The sequence below is a fragment of the Pelobates fuscus genome, chromosome 11 (genome assembly GCF_036172605.1).
Source record: "Pelobates fuscus isolate aPelFus1 chromosome 11, aPelFus1.pri, whole genome shotgun sequence".
In the NCBI taxonomy this organism is placed as follows: Eukaryota; Metazoa; Chordata; class Amphibia; order Anura; family Pelobatidae; genus Pelobates; species Pelobates fuscus.
Genome location: NC_086327.1, coordinates 130740860 through 130752163, shown reverse-complemented (window position 1 = coordinate 130752163; position 11304 = coordinate 130740860). Strand labels below are relative to the sequence as shown.

Genomic DNA, 11304 nt, shown 5'->3' with positions numbered 1-11304 from the left:
TAAGCTGTGCAAAAATAGATACAAATCGTGTCATTTATCCACGCTACATAATTTACCGACCACAAAGTCCCTAACATGAAGTTTGAGCTGAACCGTAAATTAAAGATAGAAGGTGTGGTTCCAGCTGCCCCGAAATACTTTTATAAGAAACATTACAATTATAGGGTGTGTTTCTCTATTTAAAGAGAGTGCTTGTTTAATTATGTATGTGAATAAAGCCCCCAAAGGTTCCCATTTAAATGGCTGGCGTGTTCGGACGGCCTGGCCAGCAGCTGTGTGTTCCTCGCTGAAAACAACTTGCATATTTACAGTTTTCACAGCTGGGATGTGATTTATACGAAGGGAGGCCCAGTGTGTGCTAGAGGTATTTATATTTATTTTAGGTTTATTTAACACGTCGTCTAAAATAGGATTAGAAAACGCCAATAATTATCTAAATATGTAGAAACTTTTCTTAATACACATCAAACTGGTCAATGTCCACAATGACCGTGAAATGCAGAATCTAAACCACAACCACAAATCCAGGTGTCCGAACATAAAGAGCCCGTGTGGGGAGAAAAAAAAAACACGTCCCCACAATACATCAGTCGAGTTATATTAAATCACAGAGCTAGCACAGAGATCTCAAAGTTGCATAGTTATCTACACATTAAAAAAAAATAAAAAAAAGACAACTTCGGACTTTTACAAATCTTTTTAAGCTGTTGATCCCAACCAAGGTGAAAATAAAACAATTTGAAACGATGATTTATATGCCACAAAAAATGGAAACAATGACATGCCTCCCAACCGTCCTAAATACCACAGGACAGTCCTGATTTTTGGGTATTATCCCGATCTCCATGTATCAAAGACGTGCTCGCACTATGTTCAGAGCACTAGGACCCTGCAAGGAGACTGAAACCGCACCCCCGGCATCTCCTGCTCCCATGGGCCGGCCTGAGTGATTGACGGACAGCCCGGTGTGTTTACACAACAGGCCAACTTGCTAATAATGTGGGCAGAGACGCCCTATCGTGGCAAATCTGCCCGCTTTTGGGCAGAGACAGTGATGCAATCGCGCCACTGACCCAACCCCTTTACTCCCCTCCTAACCGCATCCAGATTTTGGGCGATAAATTTCTCTTTGGATCAACAACCTGTTTCCATACACACCAATTATATCCTTGAATATTCTGTTTATTCAAAAAAACAACAAAGTCTTTTTTTACAATTATTTATAGAATCTGCTAAGACAACCTCTTTAGACAGAGAATTCCATATCTTTAGTGTTCTCACTGTAAAGAACCCATTCCTCTGCTGTAAGTGACATCGCCTTTCTTCCAGTCTGAATGCGCGATTCTTCTTGTCTGTTGTATATTCCTGCTAATGAACAGGTCAGCATATAGCGGTTTGTACTGACTCGGTATAGATTTGACTAGTGCTATACTATATCCACTCTTAGGGGGTCTTTCTTTTGAAAACAAATGCTGTTTTCTGGAAACAATCAATATTCATCGAACAGCATCCGTCTCCCACATTGTGTAATACCCCTCTTCATCTTTATTAGGATTGCCAACTAGTAAAACGTTTTATAATAAAATCCTGATATTTGTTTAACCCTGTAAATACTGTGTGCGGTGTGTAATGCCATATATACGCATGAGACATTAACCATCACAAAATAAATAAATCTTTATGTTCCTCCACGCCCCCCCCTCCCCCAGAATGCTTGTAGCATTTACCAAACACAGCCACGGGGATTTTTAAAACACTCGCTTTATATTGCAGATTCTTAGAACCTCCATGGGTGCAGTGTTTGCTGTCCGGGGAAGCTGACAGTCTAATTGGATCAGAGTCACGTGACACCACAGCAACCCACGGCCTATTTCCTAAAGGATAATTATAACTTTATTACCATATAAAACTCTCACACGGGACTCTGGATCACACGGTTTAATCAGACACATTGCAACCAGAAATCACTGAAATGATGGCGGTAATAAAACCTTCACTGGTTTCGTCACCAAGTTATGAAATAAACTAAAAGTTTAGTGTGTTAGTGTGTAATAATTTATCCCCGGTCTGTAGAATGTTGTTTCTGAAGAAACTGTAAAGTGCTCTGGATAAGAACGCTATTTAAGAACTTTTAACTTTTTCTCAGAACTTTTTTTCTGCCACTTTTTCCAGTGCGAATAACGAATTAAACCCAATGTTTTAACCTGGAGATTAATGATTTATTAATATGAAGGATAAACACAGAACTGGTGAGATCATCATTTAATTTCAGAAACAAACCAGGCCTTAAATGGCACAGATTGTCTTTATATAATATTACACCATTTACAAAAATAAATTTCTTCAATATAGATTCCGTGTGCTCAAATTACAATATGTACAAACATTTACATCATGCTTGTCCCTGGTAAATCATACAAATTCCATTTACACAAATCTGAAGGTGAATTTAGTCAAATTTCATTAACGTCCATAAGGACAAAGAGGACATTAAGTATCGTCGAAAAAAAAAAAGTTAAATGCTAATTTAATCTTGCTGAATATACTTTATGAATAAAGGTGCAGGCAGTCTCCCATTGCTGCTATAAATGGGACAGTCTTTGTATTCACACGGCCAGTCGATCCAGGCGTAGCGAATCCCAGAAATCTGCACACATTGTTTAAACGATACGGTAACAACGCGGGGCAACGTCGACATTAAGGCAGCCGGAGCCCAGTAAACGGAGTCCTCGCCATCTTCATTCACAGTATTCTTACATAACACCTGCAAAATACATTTCATTTTAATATATACACTGGGGTTGCTTAGATTTTTTTATTTTGAAAAAAAAAATATGCGCAAAAAGTAATTAATTTAATAATAGTAATTAATTTAATTTTAAATTGATTAAATATTTGTACTTAACTTGCATCACTGGAGTGATGATAATTGTTTTGAGATAGAGATATATATCTCTATCTATCAGTTTATAGATGAAGATAATTTAACATGTATTTAGTCAGATTTAGTAGTCGTTGTCTGATATATAAGCTTTGTCATTTCCAGAGGTAGGGATGTCTGCAGGCAAAAATACACTATACCGTCTACAGCTTTATATTCCCCCCAAATTGCTATAAATAGATTATCAAATAAGTGAAAAATTGGTATTATGTCAACTTACATAAAAATTTAATTTTGTCTGCAAAGCAATCTGTTACAAAATTGCAACTTTGTAATGTGTTTACATTCTAGCCATGCATTCCTCGTTTCAAATAAATATTATGCCAATCTTTTTTTCCAAACAAAAAGTGCTCAGTAGTGAAGGGGTTAATGAATAAACCCAACTGAAGTAAATTCGGGGGCAAGTGACGAAGGAAGTTGAATATTTAGACCAAAAGTCAAGCTCAACAGAATTTGAAAATCTCCCTCACTCAGCTACTTTGGCCTAAATATGTAACTTTCCTAGTCCGCTGAATGCCCCACCTGCTTAGTAAATAATAGCAAAGAACTCCCTGTACATTTTGGAAATTAAATCAATCCCCTCCTCATTTCACAGGAAAGATTTACCTCAAATAAACTCTGGTTAGAAGGAGTTACTAAGATTTCCTGATCGTATGTGATATTGATGTATGAAGCGGAATAATCCACATCCATTTTCTCTGGAAACGGCCCTCTAAATGAAATCTTATCACCGTAAGCAATAGCTCTCGCCCCCAAATACAGTCTGTATGCCACGGTTTGCTTATCCCGCGGGTGAATGCTGAAAGAGAGAGGACACAACCTGTGTGACGTGTTTATTCAGCAGACATCACAGAGAAACGCTCGGAACAGGAACGACAATACCATACCAGCCGTATGGAGAGCGTTCGTCCCCCAGATCCATCGCGACAGCCATGAAAGTGTTGACCATTTTTGGGTTGGGCGCAAAGCCATAGTCGGCGGTTTGATGCCATCGTATGATCGGGAAGTTATCTAGCTCTTTGCTCTTTTGATTTGTGGATAACTAGAAAATATACATTAGGTTACATATTTCTATAAACCTATAAAAATAGAGACTAACACGGAATTACAAACAGAAAAAGAAAAAAAAACGTTGATGTTCATAAAAGCTTCAAAGTGGCAAGATCTGTGATGTGTGTTCTGCAGTATGAGTAAATGGTAATTTGTACAAACAGAGTAAAAATACTTTAGATTAAAAGGTTTTTTATTCCTCACCCGGTATCTGGTTTCCATGAATGACGAGAGAACTTTGTTATCTTTACTAATTACACGTGAAACCCAAAATAAAACCCGATCCCGATCCTCGCTGCGCCAGTTACCTGAACAAATCCAAAGGGAAAGTGTTGATCGGTTTGTCCGCTGGAACCTTCGTGGAAGGACTGTCTCCAATCTTCGATCATAGCGGGGAACGTGCAGTTATAGAGATTTGTGTCCGTCACCGTGTTCTGCTCCCCTAAAAATAACAAACACTTTCTATTCAGCAAATGTTTCTAGAAAATGGTCTGTTAGTAAGCCATGAAGAACACAGGAGAGTATTAACCCCTCACCCACTAGACTGCGTGCCCTCACCTTGGTACCAGATGGCTCCTTTAATAGTCATATTGAGTAAAGGATGGATCATGGCGTTCCACAGGACGGAAAACGTACATGGCCCAGCGTAATAAAACCTACAGGCATATTATAAATCATTAACATTTTACGGATTCAAATATCCTGAAACACCTCCTCATAAATCATAACACCTCACTCTGAAACAATCGCCTTTGCTCAACGCTCACAGCAATTAGTCTCTTGGCCACCGTGTTCCTGAAACCTTAAATCATTTATGGATGATGCAGGTCATTGACGCTTCAATGGTTTCAAAGAGGTGTTGCTAAAATCCAGTCTGCTAACATAGCAAAATCTCAGGTGGGAATGTATGGTGAATCTAATATTTTACACGATTACATCAACATATTCTGCAGCGTGGTACAATACGTACAACCTGGACCTATCCGATATAATCATTTGGGAAATTTGTGCAGAAAAAATAAAATCACAGACAAAATTTAAAATATTAAAATGAAAGAATATCCAGAAATTCTGTGCACATTTACTTGTCCATCGTGCATTCAGTTGGCTTCAGGCCACATTTGGACAGAGCTCGTTTTGAGGACCAGGCTTCTACGGGCGTTCCTCCCCACACAGACTCCACCAATCCGATTGGATATTTCAGTCTGCGATGTAAGTGACGGCCAAACAGCCAGCAGACCGCCGAGAAATAGGTGAAGTTTCCATTTCCAAGGTTTTCTAGTTTATAAAAGAAACAAAATAAACAAAACAAACCACCACAACAGGCTTTACAATAGAATAAATTAACACGAGAACAGACACCTAACAATGATATATTAATTGTAAAATGAAGAAATGCTTTTAATGGTTTGGAAATCACTGTATTTCACAGATTTCGGCGGCTTGGCCACCAGTTGGGTTTTACCACTTCGTATTCCTAATGTAACCAAGGCTTGTATGAGGGGACAGCGATTGGGGGTATATTGTTTTTCTGTAGCTGTTCCCCATACACAGATACATTTTTAATAAAACGTGGCATTGGTACAGATTGATATATGCAGGGTCACTTACCGGGGGTTGGCAAAGACCACTGTAAGTCCACCTTGGCGAGATCTTCCAGCTCCGTTGGTGAGGTTTCCAGCGCTGCTGTAAAGAGTCGAACATTGGGGTAATGAACCGCTTTTTTAAATTCTTTGCTGGCATTAAATATCTGTTAACAAAAAATTTGTTCAAAGATTATCTGACCAATATAATAAACAAAACGGGAACAAATCATCTGTAAGCAGTGTCTACAAATAGGAAATAGAATAGGGGGGAGAGACACACGGGGGGCTAGGGAGGACAAATGTAGACTCTTTGGGGGGGGAGGAAATAAGACACATGTTGGGCCAGGAACAGGGCCGAACTGGGAAAAAGAATTCAGCCAGGGCATTTTTTAATCACAACGGCCCACTGAGAGTGAGCGGTGCCAGAGAGGGTGTTTTTTTTACACCCCCAATGACATGCACACCCCATCTCAAAGTGAGCATGTTAATTCAATGCTCTTCCAGGGCAGATCATGCACAGAGCCCTGTTGAAGAGCTCTAGCACAGCGCAAGCAAATATAATAACTTGATTGTGCTGTGTTTGCTTGAAATTTGTCTCTGGTGTCTCCATAAATGGGATACCAGAGGACAAAAGGGCCAGGAAAGCGTATGGTGCATGTGTTTGGAGCCTGTTTGTGGAATTGCGTGTGTGTAGAGTGAGCTGATTGTGGTGTTGTCTTGTGTTAATAGGTTGGTTGTGTTTGTGATGTAATGTATGTGTGTCTAGGGGGCATGATGCGTGTAGGGGTTGTAGAGTGTGTGTTTTTAGGGAATGTAGTATGTCTTTGCTTACAAGGAATCTAGTGTATACATAGGGGATCCAGAGTGTGTATGTCTAAAATCTCGTGAGTATGTGTGTGTAGGGGATCTACTGTGTGTTTGAAGGACCCAGAGTGTGTATAGGAGATCTAGTGTGTGTGTGTGTGTGTGTAGATGATCCAGAGTTGGGTAAGGGATCTAGTGTATGTCTGGAATGTAATGTGTTTAGGGGTGCAGTATGTGTGTGAGGGGTTCTGTAGTATATATACATATATGTTTGGAAGTATTGTGTGTGTGTGTGTGTGTGAGTGAGTGGTGCAGCGTATATGCATGAGATGCACAGTTTGTGTGTGAAGGGTGTGAGTAAGGGTGCAGTGTGTGAGAGAGGATGCGGTTTGTGTATGTTTGGAGGGATTGTGTGTTGGGGGAGTCAGGTTAATGTTAATATATATGCTTTTTTTTAAACAAGCAAAAAAAACAAGCATTGTATTCCCTCTCCCTTCTCACCTTTAGCCTGGGAGGGGGAGGGGGGGCATGCTGCCATCCCTGGTGGTCCTAGTGGTGAGTGAACTCTAACCTATAGGCAGTGATGTATTTACCACAAGGCACTTTCAGGGGGGGGGGGGGGGCGCCAAAAAATGCCACCCCAAGCTCCCAGACAAATGCCTTGTTTGCCTCGTGTTCTGGGGCTGTCCACCTTACTGTGAGTGAGTGAGTGTAGCTGTCATTGTGTGTCTGTTAGTGAGAATGGGAGTGCCTGTGAGTGTGTGTATGTCATTTTATGTGTATCTGAGAGTGTGTGCCTGTCAGTGAAAGTGTGTGTTGGTTAAACAGTGTGTGCCAATGACTGTATGTGTGTGCCAATGACTGTATCTGTCAGTGAGTGTATATCAGTGCATGTATCAATGAGGGCATGTGTCTGTCAGTCAAAAAACTGGCCTTGACACTAATTGGGGAGCAAATTTTTATTTTGGGGTTGCCCGAATTTAGTCGTGCCTAGGGCAGCACAAATCCAAAATACACCACTGCCTATAGGGCTAGAGTTCAATCTCGCGAGAGGAATCCGGTGGAGCTGTAAGATAGAGCTCCTCCGGGTCCTCTCCTGTCTCTCTCCCCAGCCGGCGGCCGCAATACACTGCTAATGGGCTGGTGAATGAGATCTTTGCCCATGAAGGCACACAGCGGGGCCGGTGTTCCGATAGTGCATGCCCTGCATAGACTGGCAGGGGAGATCCTGTGACATTTGCCTGGTGTGCCCGATGGCCAGTCAGGGCCTGGGCAGGAACAAGACACATGGAGGAGTAGGGAACGAGACACATGAAGCGCTAGGGAGGGGGTGGAAAAAGACCCATGAAGAAGTGGGGGGGCTGATTGAGACACATGGAGGGGAGAATGACACACATGTGGGGAGGTTGGGGGGGGGGGAGGGGCGGGCAATTTCTTACCAGGGTTTCTAGTTACGCCTCTAGCAGCATCTTTTTATCTGTACACTGTATGTAATGGAGCATTGTGGTGTTCAGAATATTTGATTCACTTTATATTAAAAAGGAACATGTACTGATAATGGCACATTCTAACAGTGAAATCATTTTTTAAGATTAAAGTTTTAATTTACATTTGTCTGTAAGCGTGATGTGCAAGGAGGTGTGCAGGGCTAAATGCCTGCATTACACGCTGCTTTGCCTCATTGAAGTGGTTATAGTGCTTGGGGTCCTCTGATGCTGCCCTTCCATTCAGCGTTAAAAAAAATAATTAAAAAGGGATTAAGTAAAAAGCAACTCATCGTGAACTATTTCCAATGGTGAAAAGTCCCTTATTACAATAATTATTTATTTATTTTGTTCAATAAAACTGCGGGGGGCAGTAACAGCTCTTCGAGTAGGTTTATCGGTCATTGAAGAATATTTATTACCTGCGCCACAGTCATTTCCATATTACTCTGCCCCCCGCACAGCCACACATCGCCAAATAAAATGTCTGTCAGCATGATGTACGTAATTTCTCCCTCGTAATGTTGAGTAGCGACCAACTGATACGGTCCTCCATGATCAATTGGATCTAGAACCACTCTCCAAACTGCCTCAGGTTCTAGCAGACAGGAGAACAAATTAAAACAGAGTTATTCAATGAATCACTAATTACTAGAGAACTGAAAGCTTTCACCAAAGTCCCTTAATCCCCCGTCCCGATCTTCAAATCTCTTAATAAGACTTGATACACATTTTATATTTTACCATACATGTGACTATTATAATGTCGATTTGCAGGATTGCGGATCTAAGAGGAGTGGAAGGTTAGTGATTCTGGGTGAGAAAATACCATATGTAGCTAAACCTGCAAACCTGTGCTCCTCCTTGGGGGACAAAACGAATGGTACAGACTGACGCTATCAAGGAGCATTACATCACAAAGCTCGGCTTGTCAGGTGATTAAACACTAGCTAGCCGTATTGATAAAATGGCTTCTTTAATACGAAGTACTCCTCCGCAGGAGACCTTGTTTTTTTACCGGTCGTCTGTTATAACCCTGGAGAATGTGTTTGTTAAGATTATTTAGTAAAGAAAATTACCTTAGTATAAAGTGAACAAAGCTTGTTTTTTTCTGACTTCCTGTCATGAGTTGACATTAAAACAAACAAAAAACAGCTGATTGGCTAAAAATACCACAACCCATAATTCTGTAAAACACCCGTATGTGGCAGTTTCACTTTACACTCGAATGTCTAGAAATATTCTAGAGTATTTCAATCCCTGTTTAAGGAAGACTCGAAGAGCTCTGATCAGCTAGGACAACCTGGGGCTATAAACGGCTACGAGATCTGTCCGTAAAGTATCCAGCCATGTATTATGAAAAATAGAGACATTTATTGAATTAGATACAAAAAAACATTATACACAGGACAATGACACCACAGTTCCCTTCAAAGTCGGCACCTTGGGACCTCGCAGAGTTCTCCAAGCGTCTCTTCCACTGTTCAAAATGCTTTGTTGGAATCGCCTTCACCTGCCTCATCATATTTACCTGAATTTCATCGACGGTCTGAAATCACTTCCCTTTCAAAGGCGATTTTAGTTTTGGGAAAAGCCAGAAGTCACGGGACGCCAAATCTTTCTCGACTACCTTGGAAGCATTTGTGCCACACTTATTTGCGCTGAACTCATTGCATCGCACCCGGAAGCCTTCTGAATCATCCAAATTGTTTACGGTGAGGAATGCTCAAGCTTAACGCAAAATTTTATGGAGATTCGTTGCGCTACTCGCTCAGCCATTTTGAATGCGACGGCCACAAAGTACACATGCTTACTCAACGGTGTCCAGTACCTCCTATAAGTAATCCAGTGAAGTTGTCATTGCTCACGTATTCTCATTCCAGTGCACACTCCTTGGCTGCCAGAATACATCGATGTCACGCAAACCTTCATTGTTATATTAATAATTGCTGGACCTTTTCCGGACAGACCTTGTGTAACCAGCTAATTCCGCCTGGCGTTCTTTCCTGATCTCTCTAGCTGTTATATGTTCCCCTTCTCACCCACTATGTGTTCCTAGCAGTGCTGTGTGTACAAGCTAAGGGAGCGCAGATACACACCAAAACTAACCTTAACATCCTGCCTTTTATTTTCAACAGGTTATGGTCACAGTATATTTAAAAAAAACTAATGGGATTTGTTGTTACCATTTATGAAGACGGACTTTTTGGTCACCGTGTCCAGATCTTTGTAGAGCGATACCGTCACAGTCGCTCCAACCTCTCCGTAGCCCCAAATAACGGCTTTAGATGGCGCTTTCTGCAGGACCATGTGATCGCCATAATACGAAGCAAAACGAAAGCTACTCTCTAAAATCCAGAGAAATAGATTAGTGGCCATTTTAAGGCCTGCGTGCAATTATACTGCATGTTATTTACATCACGTCATAATCCTGATATGAACACAGAAAACGGAAAGAAAAAAAATAACATTAATTCAATAACATGACATTTTATTTCCCTTTTAGACCCCCATTAGTCTGTATGTTCCGCTCGACCACGTAATAATATTCAGATGATATTAGGGCGTTCTTTGAAAACCAAAATATCGCCTGTGCTAATTTGCATAATGATATGTGTATAACGTCATGGGATGTTATGTAACCTCACAGGGATAAAACGAAACAAAAACATTTGTCATTTGTCACAGCAGTGTGCCATTGTCCATGTGTGTATGGCAGTGTGCCATTGTCCATCTGTGTATGGCAGTGTGGCAGTGTGTGTATACATTGTCTATGTGTGTGCGGCAGTGTGTGTATACATTGTCTATGTGTGTGTGTATACATTGTCTATGTGTGTGTGTGGCAGTGTGTGTATACATTGTCTATGTGTGTGTGGCAGTGTGTGTATACATTGTCTATGTGTGTGTGGCAGTGTGTGTATACATTGTCTATGTGTGTGTGGCAGTGTGTGTATACATTGTCTATGTGTGTGTGTATACATTGTCTATAGATGTTTGTCATTGTGTGTATACATTGTCTGTGTGTGTGTGTCAGTGTGTGTATACATTGTCTGTGTCTAAAGTCATTATTAGCTCTCATGGTGTCACAGCTTTCTTCCCAAATCCTTCTCACCAAAGGGTGATACTAGTAAAAATGTTAATAGATTTACTACTTAACATGGGTACAGTTTATCAGATGTAAATAAAATATTGCTGTATATTATTTATATCCCAGAAATCATTATAGAGGAATATTATTTTAATAATAAAAGGCGTTGCAGGAATAATAACAGCAGCAATGGGTCGAGGCATTGCTTGAGGTAACCGTGTGGATAATATACATCTCAGTCCATTCACTAAAATGGATTGGCATATACTGTGCCGTAAAAAAGGATCCAGAACCCGTGAAAATGATAGTTTTTTACAGTTTACAAGTAATACAGAATCACAAATGCCAAAT

The 11304-nt window shown here is 40.7% G+C and overlaps 1 protein-coding gene across 1 annotated transcript in view; it reads right to left on the bottom strand.

The window, feature by feature from the left end:
* Positions 1-2286: 2286 nt before the first annotated feature.
* Positions 2287-11304, bottom strand: part of SIAE (sialic acid acetylesterase) — a 31178-nt gene continuing 22160 nt past the window's right edge. Inside the window, exons 2-10 of the mRNA XM_063435902.1 lie at positions 10052-10213; positions 8288-8463; positions 5603-5741; positions 5077-5269; positions 4550-4647; positions 4300-4433; positions 3829-3983; positions 3548-3740; positions 2287-2764 (exon numbers count right to left, since the gene is read on the bottom strand). Coding sequence (XP_063291972.1) covers positions 2528-2764; positions 3548-3740; positions 3829-3983; positions 4300-4433; positions 4550-4647; positions 5077-5269; positions 5603-5741; positions 8288-8463; positions 10052-10213 — 1487 coding nt within the window. The 3' untranslated portion in view covers positions 2287-2527. The remainder of the gene's footprint in view (positions 2765-3547; positions 3741-3828; positions 3984-4299; positions 4434-4549; positions 4648-5076; positions 5270-5602; positions 5742-8287; positions 8464-10051; positions 10214-11304) is intronic.